The sequence below is a fragment of the Squalius cephalus genome, assembly GCF_949319135.1.
Source record: "Squalius cephalus genome assembly, chromosome: 7".
NCBI lineage: Eukaryota > Metazoa > Chordata > Actinopteri > Cypriniformes > Leuciscidae > Squalius > Squalius cephalus.
The window spans coordinates 7,710,584-7,733,034 of NC_137128.1; the positions used below are offsets into that span (position 1 = coordinate 7,710,584).

The window sequence follows — 22,451 nt, forward strand, 5'->3', positions numbered from 1 at the left end:
TCAGTTATTTACTAAGAGCCTACAAACATGTTTAAACTAGAGGACAAACGGCTTAAACTAAAGGTTTGTGTTTGAACTCAAAATAACATTTGTATTTGCTCCCTGTGGTTTATTCCATACGCCGTACACTCATTAGTTTCTCCTTTACAGAGACTCAATAGGAGTCGCACCGACACAGACAAACATATGAACATGATTCAGGTTTTAAATCTATTAAAGCAACATAATGTAAAGTCGGTAATTAATCTGATTACAAGAATTCAGTTTAACTTATTTTTAATTAAAAAAAAAAACTAATTGAAATATTTGCACTTTGTTCCTCTGAACACTGATTGTTTTCTCTTCTGTTCCACTTTACAGAATATAAACATCGGTGGATTGTTGCATCATGGTTTTAAATCTGTGAAATGATCATGAGAGGAGCAGAAACCATCAGATGATCCACAGAAGAGTCTCACTACTGTCTATGAGGAGAAATAAATGTGTAAATGTGTTTCATACAGGTGGAAGAGACTCAGACTTCACAATTAAATAAAGCAGCGTGTGTGTTAGCATGCGTATTAGAAACATGTGATATTGAATGATTCATGTTGGTTTATTATTCAGCCAAATGATGGTTTAGTTGTAATTAAAGGTGGAACAGAGGAAGAAGCTCAGACGAGTGTCTGCAGAAATCTTCAGTCTCAGGCCTGCAAATATAATAATGTTAGTCTGCGGCCTTCGAAGGATGGGCCTTCACATTGGGACACAGCTAATATATGCAGGTGATAATGATGGTGATGGATGAGTGCACAGCTGAACATAATTAGTGTCCAGAACAACAGATGAATGACTTAAAGGAGGGCATAGGCTACACTGTGCGATTTTCATCCGATTTTGAGCAGAATTCTGACTTGTGCGAATCTTTTTCGGGTCGGGACGATTTACAGCTTTGTCGTGCGTCGTTTGTCGTTTTAATGTATTATCATTTCATGTATTAAATTATTATTATCATTACTACTTTTATTATCAAATTAATATTTCAATTAATTTGGCCCGCAATAATTTTAGCCTATAGCGCATCACCCCATAACCGACGAGCTGCGAGGAAAAATAAAAGATTTCTTAGATTAGCTTTTCCTCATTTAAAAAACAACTTGTTTTACTTGAAATACTTCTCATTTCTTCACTACTTATGGGCCACAAGAGAAATATTAAGAAGAGAAATGAAGACAGTTATACTGTTATCAGCCCGTTATCAATTCCGTTGAGTAGATTCATCGTCTCTGAGAGAATATACAGTATGGACTGTTAATGCAGCGTCAGATGTTTTTACTTTCACTTTCTGTAGTGAATAATTGACTGGGGTTTGAGACTTCTTCACTGGCATAACTCTAGAGCAAAGTCTGCACTTGTGGGATATCCACTGGCTCACCTTCATGCTTTAACCCTCTGGAGTCTGAGCGGTTTTCTGGGCCCTTGAGATGTTCTGACATGCCCTGACATTTGTGCTTTTTTCAGTTGCTTATAAACATATTAATGGCAAAGGTGTAAATTCACTCTATAAAGCACAAACAGGGCTACCATAATATGTGAGCCACGTGTATGTACATGTTTTCATTTTTGAGAGAATAATGTTTATGCGTGGATATTGAAAAAACTAAAAACTAAAATTTCTGAAATAAGGCCACAACACATATAGTAAATATATGTCAATAAGACTTTTGACCAATGGATGTCGTCGCCTATAGTTTTTTCTTCAAAATTATGTGAAAATAGTCTTGCTTTATCGTTCAAATAAAACCATACATTGATTTAAATTGATGTAAAACAGGTTTTGCTTGGAAAGCCAATATGCGAGGGGGCGTGAACGAGGAGTGGTTTACACCTGAATTACCACCCACTCTGCATAATGATGAGCCATTCACACAGGTGTGAAACTGGCTGAGCCACAATGCAAGGACAAAAGATATTTAGAAGAAGACTTATATTGACCATTTAAGATTTTGCTTACATCTATCTTGTACATATGTTTTGCTATTTTATTAAAAAGTTTACAATTACAACAATAATTACAATTTCAACAATATTTCAAGTGTACTCTTTCTTTGTAAAAAAAAAGAAAAGATTATAGGCCTACATTTTATCTATGTATTCATTACTTTGAATATAGCCAACATTGGAACAGCTAACATCTTAGTTGATGACTTTATTTTTGACAAAAATATTAGGCTATTTTATAGAAATTGCTAAACAAAAGCTTATTTGATGTGGCAGTATATTCTACAGTAAAAACTGTACCCAAATCTACTAAACAAAATGTTGTCTTTCATATTTCGCCTGACTGTAAAGTTGTTTTCATGAAATATTAGGGCATATAAATGTTAATTTTCAGTTTACGTTGCTTATACAAATAGCCTACATTTTATTTAAACATATTTCAGTCGATTTTTACTCATCTCAGTATAGCAATACAGTTTGCTAAAACATCATCATTCGTTGACGATAGGCTTATTTACTTTAAATCCAGGAAATGTGTTAATGAAAAAATTATTAAAATTAAGATACAATTGATACAAAACGAAATTCGTTTTAAAGAAAGGATTTGTACTTTCTGTTTTGAGGTCTCTGTGAAAGTTTGAAAGTCTTTTAGTGGTTTTTTTTAGAGCTCGCGTCCATAATGGAGAACTGTCACGTAATATTGTTTTTTGCCAGCTGTGGTAAACAGCGCGCATCTATGCCGTTATTCATTCATAAACAGAAACCCGAGAAGGAAAAACTTACTAGTATTCCTCAGCTCGTATTCCTCGTATTCCTCATTATTCCCCACAGCGCTGCGAGACGTTGTAAGCAAGTAATGTTCTGAATAAACTTGTGTTTTGGTTTTCTCGAGCTGATACGGGGGGCGTTCACAGGATTGCGCGGATTACCTCAGCCATTTGCGTTTGAATAGCGTGCGCTCTCCGTGGGCGGAGTCACATTACATTTGAATTAGCTCTAATGAGGTCGACTGGAATCGCTCTCTTTTAATACAGATTTCACAAGATGAGAATATTTGTTTTTTATATAAATTACTTCATTTAAAAGAAGAGATTTCAAGCTTCATAAAGACATATATCACACTCAGGGGGTTAAAATGAAAATATTTCCAATATTGTGCGAAAATTTTCTTTAAAATTATGGACAGATATTTAGATTTTGTATGCGTCATTTCCCTTGATGAAATCAAGTAGATTATTAAATAAATGAGTAAATAATCAAATGTGCAGATCCCCGAGGAGGGCCTCGGACTAGCGGGTTGCAGAGGCCCCGTTGATCTGCACTAAAACTGCCTTGCTCCAATCCTCCATGTAAATCAAAATGGCTTAAACCTCACTGTATGCTGTATCTCGGCACAGCATTTGGACATTACCATATAAATATGAATCATTTTGTAAATTATTGATTTTACTTTATTAGAAATAATTAACAAAATTATTCATAGATGTTATCCTGTAAATGCAGCCATTAGTAGATATATTCGTGCTGTTTGTGATAAATGTACTTTTTGTAACGCAGTGGTTCTCAAACTTTTTACACCAAGTACCACCTCAGAAAATATTTGACTCTCCAAGTACCACCATAATGACCAATATGAATACAGTAGCGTAGTAGGCCTAACTATTCAGCTACGGTTATGCACAGCTCAAAAATGAGGCAGCTTAATTTCTAATAAGAATATTTATCATTGTCAGCCACTTTAAACATTCTAAAAACACAGTTTGAACATTAACACTGCACTGTGCTGCTTACAGGTAAATAAAAAACTTAAATAATGATTCAATTCAAATGTATTGCACCTAAAAGTGAAATAAAAACTGTAGCCTACTGTACTTAAAATATTAAGTAAAAAAAAAGTACTGTACTTAAAAAAAAACACACAGGCTGTGTTTTGATATTTAACCTTTTTAAACGTACATTTAAAATATTCTGTCTGACCCCTGTGAGTTTTTCAAGGCGCTCATTATTTAGAACTGATCGCTGTATTGTTTCCATGGTGACGCGTCATTGCTTGTCACGTGACACACCGCAGACTGACTAATGATCTGCTTTTATTTATTTTTTTTATTCAAAATATTCACAAATGTGTTAGCTATGGCATGAAATATTTGATATTCCGATTGTCAAATATAGGCAAGTGAAAGTGTTATGTTGTTTTAACATCTTTATAGCGATCGCGTGCGCCGTCATGTTAGTTTGTGCCACTGTTCAGAGAATCAGATCTGTTGGATTTACAGCACGTGAATTCATCCACTTCTCCCGAAATACATGAAAGTAAGTGGCTGGTGAACTGGGAGAAGAAGTTAACTTTAAAGTTACTAACACAATGTGTAACTTACACAATCTGATATGAATAAAATGTGTCGTCTAATTATAATGGAAATTATTATTATTTCCGCTTCCATAGACATCAGTGTGTATTTTACAAATTCTAAAATAAACATTATGTGGTTAAAAGCACTGAATAATTAGTCAGGGGGCCAAAACTGATATTAAAACTTTGTTGGACACTTTTTGGTACAAGTATACAACCTATCCAGTATTAATATTTAACCCCTCAACATGTATTCTAGCCAGGTTGTCAGCTTAGAAAATGCTTTTTTGTCCATTTTAACACTATATTCTTAAAAGTGGTAAAAGCGGATTTTTTTCCCAAAGTGCTTCCATTTTCTTCCATGTTACCTACTGTAATTTTGGGCAAATGTGCAATATAATCCAACTTATGTGCAAGCATGATCATTAAAAAATAATAATCAATAAATACCACAAGAGTATCACACCACAAGGGGCACTGTTGTGTCAGCACAGCTGTGATTTGGCAGCAGATTGAGGCAGCAGATCCAGAGAAGATGATCACAGCAGATGTCAACAGTACAGTCTGAACAAAACTTTATAAAGGAGTGAATCACACAATCACACAACAGATTAACTTGAATCTATTTGTTTACACAAACATTTACCTCAAGATTCTACCATTCTACCATCAAATGTTGCCAGAAACAGGTAAGCTAAACTGTGTTCCAACTAGCTATATACTTACCAGATATACAATCACCTAAAGGATTATTAGGAGCACCATACTAATACTGTGTTTGACCCCCTTTCGCCTTCAGAACTGCCTTAATTCTACGTGGCATTGATTCAACAAGGTGCTGAAAGCATTCTTTAGAAATGATAGGATAGCATCTTGCAGTTGATGGAGATTTGTGGGATGCACATCCAGGGCACAAAGCTCCCGTTCCACCACATCCCAAAAATGCTCTATTGGGTTGAGATCTGGTGACTGTGGGGGCCATTTTAGTACAGTGAACTCATTGTCATGTTCAAGAAACCAATTTGAAATGATTCGAGCTTTGTGACATGGTGCATTATCCTGCTGGAAGTAGCCATCAGAGGATGGGTACATGGTGGTCATAAAGGGATGGACATGGTCAGAAACAATGCTCAGGTAGGCCGTTGCATTTAAACAATGCCCAATTGGCACTAAGGGGCCTAAAGTGTGCCAAGAAAACATCCCCCACACCATTACACCACCACCACCAGCCTGCACAGTGGTAACAAGGCATGATAGATCCATGTTCTCATTCTGTTTACGCCAAATTCTGACTCTACCATCTGAATGTCTCAACAGAAATCGAGACTCATCAGACCAGGCAACATGTTTCCAGTCTTCAACTGTCCAATTTTGGTGAGCTTGTGCAAATTGTAGCCTCTTTTTCCTATTTGTAGTGGAGATGAGTGGTACCCGGTGGGGTCTTCTGCTGTTGTAGCCCATCCGCCTCAAGGTTGTGCGTGTTGTGGCTTCACAAAAGCTTTGCTGCATACCTCGGTTGTAACAAGTGGTTATTTCACTCAAAGTTGCTCTTATATCAGCTTGAATCAGTCGGCCCATTCTCCTCTGACCTCTAGCATCAACAAGGCATTTTCGCCCACGGGACTGCCGCATACTGGATGTTTTTCCCTTTTCACACCATTCTTTGTAAACCCTAGAAATGGTTGTGCGTGAAAATCCCAGTAACTGAGCAGATTGTGAAATACTCAGACCGGCCCGTCTGGCACCAACAACCATGCCACACTCAAAATTGCTTAAATCACCTTTTTTTCCCATTCTGACATTCAGTTTGGAGTTCATGAGATTGTCTTGAGCAGGACCACACCCCTAAATGCATCGAATCAACTGCCATGTGATTGGTTGATTAGATAATTGCATTAATGAGAAATTGAACAGGTGTTCCTAATAATCCTTTAGGTGAGTGTATATAGCTAGGCTAATTTACTTTCATAATTACTAGCTTACTTACTAATAGGTAAATTAAGTTTTGTGCAGATGTGTAATGGAAATATTATGTTTTTAATTTATTTGCTGCACAGCAGCCTATTTTACAGTCTGCTATAGCTAAAAGTGTTAATAAGTTTGTTAGATAGCAAAGCCCTCAGCTTATGTCAGAGGACATTGTAGTGATCCACTCAGAAACCAATCAGACTAGTGTAGTGAAAAATTTCTTTGCCTTCAGATGAGATAACATGGATCCAGAGGGAGCTGTAAGCCTAGCGTCCAAAGAAAAACAAATAGGAAGAGATATTGATTGGGAAAAATGTTTCATTTGTCAAGACAAATATGGAAAATACAGCCAAGATAAAGCCCTTTGATTGAAGTGATTTTTCAGGAAGTGGTGTCTTTGTGCTCTTTCTGGAGATTATTGTAGTATAATATTGTGCAATATTTTTGCAATATAATAGACACACACCATTATTTGCATTGCGCTTAGCTTGACCTTGCTTATTCAATCCATTCAGTCTCAAAGGGATGAGAATGACAACCTGAGAGCCAACCTCTGCCAACCTGAGAGCCACTGCTTTGATGGGGAAAAACATACCTTTGCCACACTACTATTACATAGTTATTACTACTAACTAGTTACTAACCCCTAACGCTAAAGAAGTGAGAAAGCAGTTTTGTTAGGATGGAATTAATAACTATAGCTATATGTGAATTAAATATAATTTCTGTTACAACCTGGTACACTAAGTCAAATAGCACCATAGACCATCATCTACAGTTCTAAATTTCCGCCTTGACATTAAAGTATTATAACTTGTGCAGCATTGCACTGTCTCTCCCTACAAGCTTTAAACTTGGCTTGACTCATTCCCATAGATATGGGTACTGATTGATAGAGGTTTTGGGATACTAGGTTATGTTTCCAAGCTGATATTCACTTTGAAAACTGGTTCTCTTTAGGCGGAGATTGTTTTTTTCATGTTCTAGTTCTGTTGTCTCTTACACTGTACAATAAATTCATTCTGTTCATTCAGCAGACATCCCATGAGTGTTGGCTTTCATTTGATACCATTTTTATGAATATGGTCCTTGTGGTTGTGGAGATATTCAACGTTTACTGTTGGCATGTCGTGTTGAGCAGGAAACCAAAAAATTGGCCTGAAATTGCTTGTACAAGTCACAAAAAAAAAAATTCAGCTTGACAACCACCCTAATATCTTACCTATGGGTGTCTTCTAACTAAAAAAATAGGTTGACAGCTTGTACCAAAACATGTCCGCAAAAGTCTTAACGGAAGCCCTTTTCAGAATTGGCCCCCTGACTAAATTGTGATATTTGACAGCGCCTGAGTGGCGCGCGTCCGTCTCTGGCTCAGCACCAGCCAACTGCGAAAGCACGATTTGAATTCATAGTTTTTTTTTTTTTTTCAGTGGCAAGATTGTGTTCGTTTATTTATACACCATTTTGGAAAACATATATATGGAGATAAATGAAGACTTAACATGATAAATACGTGTGAGGTACAAACCAGAATTGAGTGTTCATATAGACATGCTATGATGTGTGAACACATTATCTTTTTTTTTTTTTTTTTTTTTTATAAATAAAAAAATAACTACAAACATACAAGGCATTAAACAGTTAAGCATATTCTCATATACTACTGTAAAGATTGAGCAAAATCAGCAATAACAATACAATACAAAACATACCTGAGATTATAGATACAGCTACAAAACAAAAGCAGTAAAAAAAAAAAAAAAAAAAAAAAAATGAACAAAACTTACCGGGGCCATTTCAGATTAACTTAAATGTTTCAAGTAAAGAAAATAATTTAAGGGCTTTCTTTTCCTCCACAAGTTTAAGAGATTTACTTAGAAGATTCAACTCATTCCTCCAATGAATCAAAGTAGGTTTGGTTTTATAATACCTGCATTTATGAATGAAAAACTTTCCGAATAATAAAAGAGAATTAAGTACAAAGTCCACATTCTTATTTTCATCAAAAACACCAAAAATAATTGTCTTCACAGATAAAGACAGTACAATTTCCTTGGACATTAGCCAGCTCTGCATTTCTCTCCAAAAAGATTGGACTGGGTCACAGTAAAAAAAAAAGGTGTTCTAACGATTCAATGTTTTCTACACAGAAGACACAATTATTTAGATCGAAATTGAATCTCAATCTCAAGAATTCGTTTGTTGGGTAAATTTCATTTAAGATTTTGAAGTTGACTTCTTTTACTTTAGGTGGGAGTGGAAATGAAATGTAATTTTTCCTTATTTTCTTAATTTTTTCCACTTCAAAGTCCTTAAGTATGTATAATCTTTTTACTGGGTTAGGATAATATTCTTTAATCAGAAGATTCTTAATAACTTTGTTGTTGCATTTAAAATCACAAAAATCCAAACCTTCAATGCAGAGCTGTCTAAGGTCAGGGGAGACGGCAGAGTATCGAATGTCTTCTCTAACCATTGATCTCAAGGAACTTGGTATGGCTTTTAGAATTCTGTCATAATACTTAACATTACATTGAAGTTGGTATTTTTTACAGAATTTCTCATGTTGTAACATGTTTCCAGTTTCGTCCATAAAATGTGCAACAGCCCAAATGCCCTTGGATCTCCATTCCTCTATATACACAGATTTTCTGCTGAGCTGTATGTACCTGTTATTCCAAACTGGTGTATTATGTGGTGTAAAATTATGGTTATAAATTAATTTCCAATAGAGAAGTACTTGCTGATGGAAAGCAGAGAGTTTGATCGGTAATGAGCTACATTCAAAGTCACAGCGCAGGAGAAAGTCTATCCCACCCATTTCTTTAAAAATCATATTCGGGACAGTAAACCAAAAGGAACTTCTATTTGTCAGATAAGACTTTAACCACTTCAGTTTCAGGACACCATTCATAATATCAAAATCAATCGCATTCAACCCCCCGTCCTCATAGTTTTTAACCAAATCAATCTTTCTTATATATTGACATCTATTCCTCCATATGAACTTAAAATTAACAGTGTTTATCTTTTTAATCATTCTTGTTGAGATGGGTAATGAGAAAGCCGGGTAAATAAGTCTAGACAAACTATCCACTTTCGATAATAACACTCTCCCAAAAACTTGCAACATCTCTCTGCAGCCACCTGTTAAAGCTACACTGTGTGATTTTTACCCCCATCTAGCGGTGAAATTGTATATGACTACCCAATGAATATTAGTTTCTGTTCCTCTCAATTCCGAGGGCGTTTTAACTCCTATGGTGGCCGTATTATTCCAAGATTAACATGGCTTCCAGTTATCGACTTCGTCCATGACAATAATAAACAATACGTCTAAAATTAATAAAACTACAGGACAGATGTCAGGAGGTAAACCAAGCGGCAACATTCTGATCTGAAAAATGAAGCCTACCCGGAAGTGCGAAAAACTGCAATACATCCAAAAGGGAGCAAATGTCCATAGCCCCCATGTTAAAATGTCCGTTTTCACAGCATAAATTCATGTTTTTACAGGTTGGTCCCATGGAGTTTTATTGTATTTTTCGATAGGTTACGAGTGCCTGACAACCATGAGGGCTGTGAATTTTTTTCTAACTCGTTAGTTTAGATCGTATTTAGATATAAAATGTATGACAATAAGGGCGTGGTTAACTTTGATTGACAGCTGACAAGGCAGCGACACGGAGAATGACAACATAAGAAGCGCCATTTTTTAATACAGTTGACATATAATACTACTGTTTCTGTATCATGAAATGTAGTTTTAAGAGTTTTTCAGGCGAGAATGTAGTTGTTTAAAGCTCAAATCTGTGGTTTATTTATAAAGATTTATGAAAATTGTATCCAGTTGTGAGATCCAGCGATGACCGGGCGCTCGACGCTCATGTACCCCGCCTGGAACAACCTTTCCTCGGCTAGTTGTTCTGAGGTTTGCCACGGACTCTGGCATCTCTGTAGTGGTTAAACATGAGATATAATTCGTCTTGTCTATATCTAACGGGCGATTTTTCTTCTTGTAACTTTACCTTTTACTTATACTTTTATAATAGCTAATATTGATAAAACTGAAATTTAACAAAAAGAGACTGGGTTGAGTTTTGTCATTTTAAATTTTAATACAACGAATATGATCTGTAATGTTGTTTACTGCAACATCTGTTGTTCAGTACAAATGCACATATTGCCTGGACCATATTAAAATGTTTAATATTTTTATATTATATTTAAAACGATAAGAGGCAGGTTTGTGTTTTATATTTTTGTTTTGTTTTATAAATAGGCAAACGTTATGTGCAGTGAATATAATCAATATGCGTTGCCTGAACCACATTTGTGTGGCTATAATGTTAAAGATTTCTTTAAATGAAAACGAAAAGAGTTAGTATGGTGTTTTATAACATATTTCGTTGCCTAAAATATACACAGAGATAACCGAAGTAGCAGAGCGAGCTGAGTGACGCGCGCTGCGTCAGAAGGTGGGCGGGGCTAGGATTTCCCAAGATTTTACAAGATGGCGCCGCCCATACCCCCCATAAACGGCTTCAAACCCATTCTTCAGAAAGTCTATGGGTGACGTCACAGACGCTTTGTCCATATTTTTTACAGTCTATGAGGTAAACGTCACCCTTGGAATCGGCTATCCCAGCATAATCAGATTAGGCTAACGTTACAATGTGTACAAAGTAAAAGCAACTAAAAATAACTAAAATTTACAGTGTCCTTTTTTTTATATAGCTTAAAAAATTGCGCCTTTAAAACTATTCATTACCTGTGATCCGTCGCAGCACAGATTTATGTTACAAGGTTAACAATACTTTTTCACCATTGACGCGAGGATGAAGTTATACTAGAGGTCGTTCTGGCGTTATGCACAACCATGCTATGGTTAGACAAGCAACTATAAAACTTCGAATGTACACAAATGAATTACAACAGGCTGAATTACCTGGCGAGAAGAAAGCAGGCGACCTCGGCATCCGTTTTAAAATCTTTTCTTCTCATGAGCTCTTTCCATCTGGGAAAAGTTACTCCAATATTGACTATGGTCTTGCTGATTTGTCTGTCGCGTTGACGTTTTAATTCTCTCTTTCAAATGTGAGTACGCACGCACGCACACACCACACTATCTTTCAAATCTGCCGGCACGTGCGAGCTCGCGAGTAATCTCCCCCTCGCATTCGTCACGGTGTCACTGAGTGAAAAACGCAAAAGGCGAAGCTTGAATTTACAGGCATGTCCCTCTTTGGCTAATGTAGTTTCAAGATGGAGGGGCAACATGGCGACCGGCATTCGAACCCCTCACCCACATGTACTTTCAATGGCAGATTATAAACTTAAGAGAATACTTTATTACTTGAAAAAAGTAAATATACATTAATGAGCACATATATTTTTGAAAGAACTAAGTGTTTTTTGCTAAGAATCAACTAAAAAAGTTACACAGTGTAGCTTTAAGAATAGACTTACATTTGTCCACATTGTTGCAAACATTCATATTTTCAGTTGTTGTTTTATCTTTAGAGATAATAATCCCTAAATATTTGACTTCCTTTTTAATCTTTGTGTTGTATAAGGAATGCGAATAATAATCATGTAATGCCAGAATTTCACATTTATTCATATTCAGATGCAAACCAGATGCTTTTGAGAATTGATTAATAAATTGCAGTGCGAAGGGAATTTGCTCTTCATTTTTTAGAAATAAAGTTGTGTCATCTGCTAGCTGACTTATTATAATTTGTCTGTCCATCATATTTAGACCTTCAATATGACTGGTTTTAATTAAAATAGCTAACATTTCAGCGACCATTATGAACAGTAATGGTGAGCTACCACATCCCTGTCGAATTCCCCTCCTAATCTCAAATCTAGAACAGGTGCCATGTCCTAAAGCAACAGAGCTATTAAACCCATTATATAACATTCCAATCATATCTATACATTTTCTTCCAAAACCGAAATGATCTAAAGTTTTTAAAATAAAAGTGTTCAACATAATCGAATGCTTTATAAAAATCTAGAAATAAAATAAACCCCCTTTCTTGAACCATCTGATTATAATCAAGCACATCTAATACAAGTCTAATATTATTATGAATAAGCCTTCCTTTCAGAAAGCCAGATTGTGTCTCACTAATTATAGAAGAGATGCCTTCTTTTAGTCTTGCAGCAATCACTCCTGAAAGAATCTTATAATCTGTATTAAGTAAAGTGATTGGTCTAAGGTTGTCTAATATCCTTTTGTCTTTCCCAGATTTAGGAATCAAGGTAATTAATCCTTGTTTCATGGTTGCCAATAATTCTTTTTCCTCTATACATTCTTTTATAGCTTTAAAAACTAGATTTCTTACATCCTTCCAGAAGAATTGATAAAAATTAGTTGTAAGTCCATCTGTCCCTGGGGATTTATTTAAGGCCATCTTAGAAATAACTGAATCCAGTTCCTCGATTTTAAAATCCGACTCACATATATCCATAAAGGAGTCATCAATGCAAGATCTAGAGTTCTTAATCTTATCAAACAGGATGTTGGCATCTACTGCCGAATAACGAGAGGAATATAATTCAGAGTAGAATGAGAAAACCTCTTTTTCTATACTTCTAAAATCTTTATTTTCTATTCCATTAATTATTAGACTTGTAATAGAGTTTTTTAGCTGTCTACTTTTTTCCAAATTGCTGAAGTATGCAGAGTTTTTTTCACCTGCTTCAATCCATTTTGCCCTTGATCTTATGAAGGCGCCCTGAGCTTTTTCAAGATAGAGATCATCTAATTTAACTTGTAACTCCATTAGTTTATTCTTCTCTTGAGAGTTTAATTCTACTTTACTACAGCACATATTTATTTCTCGAAGTAGGTTGCTTTCATATTCCCTTTTTTCCCTGCTGAGTTTTTTGCTAAATTTAATAGTAAATTGTCTTATCTTAAACTTAGTAAATTCCCATCTACCCATATTATTTCTGAACGATTCATTATCTTCATTTTCTTTTATCAATTCTCTAATCTGAACACAATAGTCTTCATTCTTTAGCAATCTGGCATTAAATTTCCAATACCCTTTATTCCTAACTTCTTTCAATGCGGGTCCTAAAACTAAATCTATGAAACAATGATCAGTTAAGGGTGCTTTAGAGATTCTAGAACGTAAAGTATTTCTTAGAATGTCATCACTCACCATTCAAAATTCGATTCTGGACTTGTTACCCCCATTGGGCTTAAACCATGAGTAACTTTCAACATCTGGGTTGAGACACCTCCAAACATCAGTTAAATTATTATCTGTCGTAAAACTTTTAATAATCTCATTACAATTTGGTTTGCATAGTCTTGGAGGCATCCTGTCCACCCATTCATCCGGAGTCATGTTCCAGTCTCCTCCTACTAAAATATAGCTAGTGGGGTACCACACTTTAAGCTCTGATATCACATTTGTTATTTTTTCCATGAGTTTCTTGTTTTGTCCATCATTATTATATCCATAAATGTTTGTTATAATAAGAAACCGACTTTCTACCTTTAATACCACCATTAGCCAGTGACCATCTCCATCGTTTCTATGCGTTATAATTTCTCCAGGGCATCTATTAAAACAAATTGCCACACCTGCCGAGCGATTGGAGCCATGGTTAAATAAAATCTTGTCTCCCCATTGGTTAGTCCAAAAAGCTATGTCCACATCAGCCGAATGAGTCTCTTGCAAAAATAAACACTCAGATCTTTGCCCTTTACAAAATAAAAAAAGTGCTTTCCTTTTCACAATGTCTTTCAGGCCCCTAACGTTTAATGAACCAAAAGAAATGTCAACATTTTCCATGAACAGTAAACACAAAAAAGAAAAGAAGTAAACGGTAAATGTAACCCTTGTTTACTCCGTCCAGTTAGTGATTTAACTTAAACCTTAATAGAGTTATAATGTCCCTTTACAAACGTTTCCATTTTATCACAGTCATATTTAATTTCTTCACCTTTCATCTCCAATCCGACGTCCGTCTACGTATCCATGTGGGCCCCGAAAAAAAGCCAGTTTTCCAGCGCGCCTCGCTTGTTCAATTTGTTCCCACAAGCGTCTTCTCTCCTCCCAATCCTCCCGTGGCAACATTTCCGCAAAGCGGATGCCTTTATCCTTGCAGACCTGCGAGTTCTTGGTCCGACGCCAGATTACTTCTTTCACCCATCTTTTTGCAAATAGAATGACAACGTGTCTGATCTTGTTATCCATCTTTCTCCCCGTTCTATGAACGACGTCAACTGCATCCTCCACCTTCGACTCAAGATCTGGTGCGATTTTCCGGAGGATTTCGGTGACTTGTTCTCGAATGTTCTCATCTCTTTTTTCTTCCAAACCTTTAATCTGCAGACACCACCTCATCCTGTATCTCTCTTGCTCTCTCACTCTATTTTTAAGATCGTTGTTATCCTTGCAAAGCTGGTCGTTTTGTTTCTTCAAATCTTCAACTTTCTTTTTGCATTCTTTCATTTCCTCCGCGTTGAACTGGACAGCTTTGGCTAAACTAGCAATCATGATGCTACTTTGTTTTGTCTGCTCCTTCAGATCAGCTAGTTGCACATCCACTCATTTTTCAAGGCCCAGTATTGCCTGTAAAATGGTGTTGTTGGAAACTTCGCTATTCTCACCGTCATCAGCTGGTTTGGGCTTTTTCCCTGCAGGATTTTTAACTGGCGTAGTTGGTAAGGAGTCGATAGTACGGTCCCTCTTGTTTAGCTGAACGGTGTCCATAACATAGTCGTGCTCCGTATCACAAGAGTCATCTTTCCCACCGACTTCCCGCGGAATATTCTTTTCTTTGAAGCCCTTAATGAATTTGGCCGGTTTAATTAGTTTCTGTGCATCCATGACACCTCTTCACAATGGACTTTCAACTACTTCAAACTAACTTTGGGACTAACTTAAACGAGTTCCGAAAAAGCGACTGCTCAATCCGCCATCTTGCCGGAAGTCCCCATTTGGATTCATAGGTGTTTATATCTATGATTTGAATTTAGCAGATGATCACGTGATGCACTGGCCGTTCTACTCACACCGGTGTAATCGTATCGTGCGCTCCAGGGACCAGCCAAGACTGAGCACACAATAATAGACAGTAAAAGATCACACCGGTTTGATCTTACGTGCGAAATTCAGTGATTCCTCTGCGTACCACACTTTGAGAACCACTGTTGTAACGCATCATTTGAAGATATTAAACATTTATTTTTTGTCTTGCACCTTTTTTTATTTATTTTTGGGCTGACTTTAAAATAGACATGACAAACTTTTCATTTAGAAACTCATGACATTTTTCTTTGTTTTCAAAATCCATATTTTTCTGACAAACAAAATTATATTATTCTTCTTTTGGCAAAGTTTTATATTCATAAAACAAAACTAACTCAAAAGAAACCCTCATCTATTACCTTTTATAATATGGATCTCACAGTATACATTGAAACTCTTTCAAACACGAGATCGTAAAACAAAAAGCTTATAAAAGCAAAAAAATGTAAAGCTTTTCAAATTCATGTAACTGACCTATCCCTAAGTAACCTGGACAATCTAGTAGTTAAACTAAACTGAACTTCAAATAAAGACCAATCAACGTTTCCTCAAATGATGCTGTGATAAATTTTATCACAGTTTAGAGTCCACAGATGAAGAAGAGTCAAAAGGTTCCAATACTAATGTATTTAATAATAAAATAAACTCAGATAGTGTGTACTTGACACAAACAATAACCAACAATGAACAGAGGAAACACAGAAACAAATACGAACAGCCGACATGATTAAATAAATATACATGGTAACTAACAAGTGTCAGGAAACGTGAACAAAGACAACAGAAAATAATGACAATCAAACCAAAAGTCCATGATAATGAAAACTAAACTGACAGTTCGTGACACATTTCCTGATGTTTACAATCCCAGTCACCAAAATGAACGTTCCCAAAATGGAAGACCTGTAAAAGGTGGATTAGTTTTACGATCTCTTTTCATGATCTTTGTGAAGCGTCAAAGTAGTAATGCGTAGCTGTCAATGGAGGAACAGAAAGCTCTCAGATCTCATCAGAAAGATCTTTATTTATGATTCAAAGATGAACGAAAGTCTTACGGGTTTGGAACAACATGAGGGTGAGTAGTTGATGAATTTTACATTTTTGGGTGAACTAAACTCTTTAACACCATTAGATGTAAGCATTGGGTTATTTATTGGAGTAAATGCTCAGAAAGCCTTGAATCCTTGGAGTGATTACCAGCGAGGATGGTGGACCGAACACTGACCGAACGCTCCTTGGGTGGGACATTACACTGAGTCTCAGTGTGGATGGTGATGTATGGGATGTGCCAACAGTTCAAGTCATAATATTGAATATCATTACTAACTTGGAAGAGCTAACCAAGACTTTGCAGAACAGCAGTATGAACGTCAACTTTCTACGGTTTCTGTGGTGGCCAGATGGAAATATCAATGCAGATCCTGCAATGCTCATACACATTATCTGAGCTGTATCGTCCCCAAGCTGGGCCACATTTGCTCTTCTTAAGGGTCATGAAACCCCAAAACACACTTTTTGAGATGTGAACAGATACACACAGGCTGTACATCACTGAAAACACTCATACGTTTTTATCAACAATGGAAATTGGTTATTTTTGCATTTTTCTGAGCAATTTCATTCGTCTGGGTTGAAAAGCAACATCGGAGCAAGGTCAGGGAGTGTGAGGTAGAAGTGTGCCTTCGGAGTGTGTGATTGGCTGCAGGCACGACCCTACGTCAGCTGGCCCTCAAGCGACTCTCTGCTTTTATTCATGAGAAAGAGCCCGTCCAGTTCAATCACTGCGCTGGATTACTCATGAGATTATCGCATTACAGCGGAGAATTCAGACAACATGCGGAGCATGAGAGCGGTTTCTGCGAGGAAGCGTTGCGAGGAGTTTAACAACACTCACCACGGGGATTATATCGCTCATATACAGACCGGAGCGAGCGCGCTTCAAGTTTTTATGGACATATTTCATATACTCTAGTGCTCTAAACATGAACCAGCATGACACTTAAAGACAGCAGGGGCCGGTTTCACAAAGATAGACTTTGACTATGGCTTAGATATAGTAGATAGTCAGACTTCAGATAGACATCTAAATCAGACCGTTGCACAAAGCACTTAAGACTCTGACTATCTTAAGTAGGACTACACTGCAATGCATTCTGAGTAAAATTAGACACTTTTCAAAACAAAAAACATGGCGGATCGAGTAAGTGTGAGTCAGTGCAGTTTACCCCAGCGGAAAATATGTGTTTGTTGGAGGAGTATAAATGACGGAGTATGTTTTTATGTTTCCACTGTTCGATCGCGCCCGTGCCTCTCTCACTCTCTGACACACACACACACACACACACACATTCCAGCATTGCAATCTTGACATCGCAGCCTGTTATGCAGCGTTCACACCAAACGCGAATAGAGCGTCAAATTCGCGTCTATCGCGTCTAGTTCGACTCTTGAACATTTTGAATCCATTCGTGCATCCAAGGCAAATAGGACGCGCGTATAAAGCCAGCGTTTGAAGCGAAATAGACGGGCATTCGGAGCTATGACTCTACTACCCCCAGTTGCGTGAGCGGTGTATTGCAAAGGGAGCGCGTCGATCCTTGCTCGCGTTGACTGTAACTGCCCTAACAGTTACAAGGACATTTTACTTGGGAATGTAGTAACAAGAAGAAATGTTTAAATTATGAGCCATTTTCCCTTTTCTTCTGGCAGTTTGTAATGTAACTGATTGTTACTGCTGGTTGCCAAGGTAACAGAGTCTTAAACCTAAGATAGCCTGGGGGTAAGAGGTGTCTAATTTTTTTGGTCTAAATTAAGTCAGTCTTTATTTTTGTGAAACGGTCTAACTTGCATTAGACTGTCTATGAGCAAATTTTAGACTTGTCTAACACTATAGACCGGTCTAAAATAGCTTTGTGAAACCGGCCCCAGATGCTAATCAGGATTATTCAGCTGTTGTTATAAGCACAATCAAGCAAAAGTTGATGACTGCTTAAAATCTGTTAGGAACCGGCATCGACAGCTAACAGAGTTGTGTGCCAAACAGGGCTTTAACATATTTAAACGTTTTTTTTTCTTGAAAAAACCTTGCCATATGTTAAAATAGCTTGAATGTAAGGCAACGTTCAGACCAGTCGATCAGTCCAAATCTGATTATTCCAATTCTGAGTATATCCGATTATAATCTGATCTAAAATTATTGACGTCAACACTGTGTATCGTATCTGTTCAGATCCGATTTGTGTCCATGCCAACCTCAGTTTTCCGGAATATCTGCATTGGTTTCTATGGCAATGACGTTGCTATGGTATGCAAACCACACATGAATGTAGCTTGAAACGGATTTGTAAAAATCACATCTCATGTTTACACCAGCTAAATATGATTGCATTTCAATTGGATATGCAAAACAATCTGATTTGGACTGACAGTGTGAATGCAGCCTTACTCTACACCCTTGCTAATATGCAAATGAGCCCCACCTCCACTCACTCACTCACTCAGCTCAGAGATCCACTGGTTGACGATCACATGTTGATCTGATTGGTTACAAGGTAGTTTGTGACGTTAGAAACACCAGCGATGTGTTTTTGAGACTGTCTTTGGTTCACTGCAGTTTTAAGGAGAAAATACTCAGCAATGCTGTCGACTTATGAATTTGCACATGGTTTGTCTTAAAGCATATTAAAAACACCGCAAAGACATATAAACAACATTAAAAGCTGGATTTTCACCACAGGGGGACTTTAATATAACATTTCTTTGAAGTCAAAGCTTCAGAGCTTCAGCTGCTTACAGCGTTTGCTCTCTCCTGGCTCACTGTTTGCTTCAGGACTCTTCATAAAGTATAAAATTTGTACTATATGTCATCAATTTCATTAAAACTGGTTTGTTTGTTCTGGTCTGCAGATTCAACTTAATGTTATCATTATTTTCTCAGTCCCACTTATTTCTGCTGTTTCACAAAACCCCAAATATTAAATTACTCATATCTCAATCCCTAAAGTGCACAGACAGCCATTACAGCTGCTTGCTCCTTCAACTCTCGTTAGAAAAATTCTCTAGACATCATTATTTTACCACTAAAATATATACTTGTTCCCCATTCTGCTTAATAAAACGTTTGTTCATTCCTCATCTTTATTTGACTTAACAGGCGCTCATAAATAGTTCCATAAATTCTATCAGAAATTGTATTTTCATAACATACATTTTCCTACTACATTTCTTCTCATCTTTCCCTCTTTTCCTACATGCTAGTTCCTTCTGCATCCTTTTCCTTTCTTTTCGCTCTGCCTCATCTAACCAGTACACGATTGTTTGCTTACAATCCACACACACGTCTCTCACCGCTGTCAGCCTAGTGACACTTAACATTCCCTCCCTGGGAAAACCATGGTACTTGATCAACTTCTTGCCTGCATTTTGCCCTTAAAGGAGAACTCCGGTCAATTTTAACATTGAGCTCATTTTTTTGTACATTTGGAGTGCTGTCAATACAGAGAACAACGACAAAAAACGGTGTTGCCTACACCGAGTTATTCTATTTTTAAAATTTGCACCCTGTTGACTTCAATAGGGCAAGTAGTAAGCCTGCTTTTTAGCCTCTTAACATCCTTTAAGTGTCATTACAAGTGCACAGAAAATGTGAGTGATTCCTTCCGAGTGAACACGGGTGGATCTGACTGCAGTAGATGTTAGAGATATTAATAAAAACGAAGTTAATTCAGCCAGCGCTCATACCTTTGTTTACATCCTGTTTTCGGTGGAACGCCATAGTAATCGATTGTCGAGTTCACGCGCGTGATCATTGGTAACTAAACCTATGCGCGTGAACTCGACAATCGATTACTATGGCCTTCCACCGAAAACAGGATGTAAACAAAGGTATGAGCGCTGGCTGAATTAACTTCGTTTTTATTAATATCTCTAACATCTACTGCAGTCAGATCCACCCGTGTTCACTCGGAAGGAATCACTCACATTTTCTGTGCACTTGTAATGACACTTAAAGGATGTTAAGAGGCTAAAAAGCAGGCTTACTACTTGCCCTATTGAAGTCAACAGGGTGCAAATTTTAAAAATAGAATAACTCGGTGTAGGCAACACCGATTTTTGTCGTTGTTCTCTGTATTGACAGCACTCCAAATGTACAAAAAAATGAGCTCAATGTTAAAATTGACCGGAGTTCTCCTTTAATTCTTTCATTTGACAGAAAATTGGTGTATAAAAGTTATCGAGCTCACTGTGAGATGACCCCATACTGGCTGATTCCACTTACCCTGGATTTTTCTTCGACACGCGTCTTACTAATCTGTCAGACGTCTCAGACAGATCAGATTTTTTAACCCAAAATCGGCCAGGTCTGCATTTTCCAGTGCCCTGTAATTACGGCTTACTCAAAATCTTTTCATGAGCACTTTCCAGCGCTCGATTGATTCCGGTTCACCCAATTAATCAGGTGTGGCTCTTCCGTCCACTTTTACGAGCTAGTTACCGGACCGCCGGTATGGTATGCCATGGAATCCCAACTTCTGACACCAATTGTTGTGGCAAAAACAATAATTAAACAATCGTCATCACTGCATAAGAGACACCAAGAATCAAATTGTATTTTAAAAGATATTTATTCTCTTGCAAGAGGCTTAGTCACAAAATCACAGCAGCTACCCCGTGACGTGAGCAAGAGCTGACACCCAGCCCAGGAAATTCCCTTCTTATACTCCTTCTTCAAGGTCTTTCCTCTGTAGTTTTCCACTCGCCCAGCATGGCCACATCCAGCAGATTTAGAGTAGAATGACCCCTCTAACCCCCCTTGGCTAACTTATCTTCCATACCTAAAGAGTTAAAGGTTCTTAACCATTTGTCTTACTGTGTTTAATTTAACTTAATTTTTATGAAAAGAAACTTAATGATTCGGTGACTCACTCCTTGTTTAAATACGGCCACATAACGTTGTGTTATCATCATTGAAGTTGCACATCACTGCAGAATAACAGGATGAGATATTTACTGCGAGAAATGAAATATTCCTGAAGTTCTAATGCAAGTTCTGAAGATCGGTGAGAGTTACAACACTGTGTTTATTGTTGAGTCACACGGAGAATGAAAGGCACGCATGCACACACTAAAAGAGGAGATCGCTTACATAAGGAACTTTAGCAGCTTTCGTGTCATTGTAAAGATCTGCGATCTCCGCATCGTTGGCGTAGCCGTAGCGACAAAGCTGCAATCCAAGCGACCAATAGGCTGGAAGAACCGGGCGGCCGATCATCTGTCAAACAAAACGCACAAACCGAGAGAAAAACATTTTACATTTTATGCAAATACATTTCATAACACAAATATTCAAGTGGCTTAAGAGAATCTAATGTTGCCTTCTGTCTGTTACAGGCAAGCTTCCTTTAGATAAATATTCATGTATTTCATTTATGCATGTGAGTTTTCCAATGTTATTTTGTATGTTGCTTAGATTGAGTGCACTGAGGGCAATGAGCGAGACTCCAGCTGCTAAACCTTATCAATCCAGGAATAAAACACACACACACACACACACACACACACACACACACACACACACACACACACACACCACACCTCAGTGTACTGCTGAACCACAGCTTCTGGAGTGGGTCCCATCACCATGTAGAAGTCCAAGATTCCTCCGATGGTGCGGTAGGTCAGAGCCGGAGTCGGCAGGAAGGTCACATCTAAGAGCAAAACAAGCAAAAAAAGAGAAATGACATCATCCCTGACTCAATGTGTCATACAGTTACCTATGATCACGTGCGTGAACTCGACAATTGACTACAGTGGACTTCGACCGAAAACGGGAAGTAAATACAGGTATGAGCGCTGGCTGAATTAACTTCACTTTTATCCATATCTTTCACATCTTACACTGCAGTCAGATTCACCCGTGTTCACTCTGAAGGAATCACTCACATGACCTGTGCACTTGTAATGACACATCAAGGATGTTAAGAGGCTAAAAGCAGGTTTAAAACTTGCCCCATTGAAGTCAACAGGGTGCAAATTTTAAAAAGAGGATAACACGGTGTAGGCAACACTGATTTTTGTCATTGTTCTCTGTA

At 37.4% G+C, this 22,451-nt stretch overlaps 3 protein-coding genes across 3 annotated transcripts in view; 2 read left to right on the top strand and 1 right to left on the bottom strand.

The window, feature by feature from the left end:
- LOC307161659 (NACHT, LRR and PYD domains-containing protein 3-like) overlaps positions 1–2,061 on the top strand; it is a 41,672-nt gene extending 39,611 nt beyond the window's left edge. The window contains exon 13 of the mRNA XM_079876527.1: positions 361–2,061. Within this exon, the coding sequence (XP_079732653.1) occupies positions 361–367 (7 nt within the window). The 3' untranslated portion in view covers positions 368–2,061. The remainder of the gene's footprint in view (positions 1–360) is intronic.
- Positions 1–22,451, top strand: part of LOC307161680 (uncharacterized protein) — a 484,934-nt gene that overhangs the window by 183,372 nt on the left and 279,111 nt on the right. The window lies entirely within an intron of this gene.
- LOC307161266 (sucrase-isomaltase, intestinal-like) overlaps positions 1–22,451 on the bottom strand; it is a gene marked incomplete at its 5' end in the record, with an annotated part of 182,093 nt that overhangs the window by 150,494 nt on the left and 9,148 nt on the right. The gene's annotated exons all lie outside the window — the stretch shown is intronic.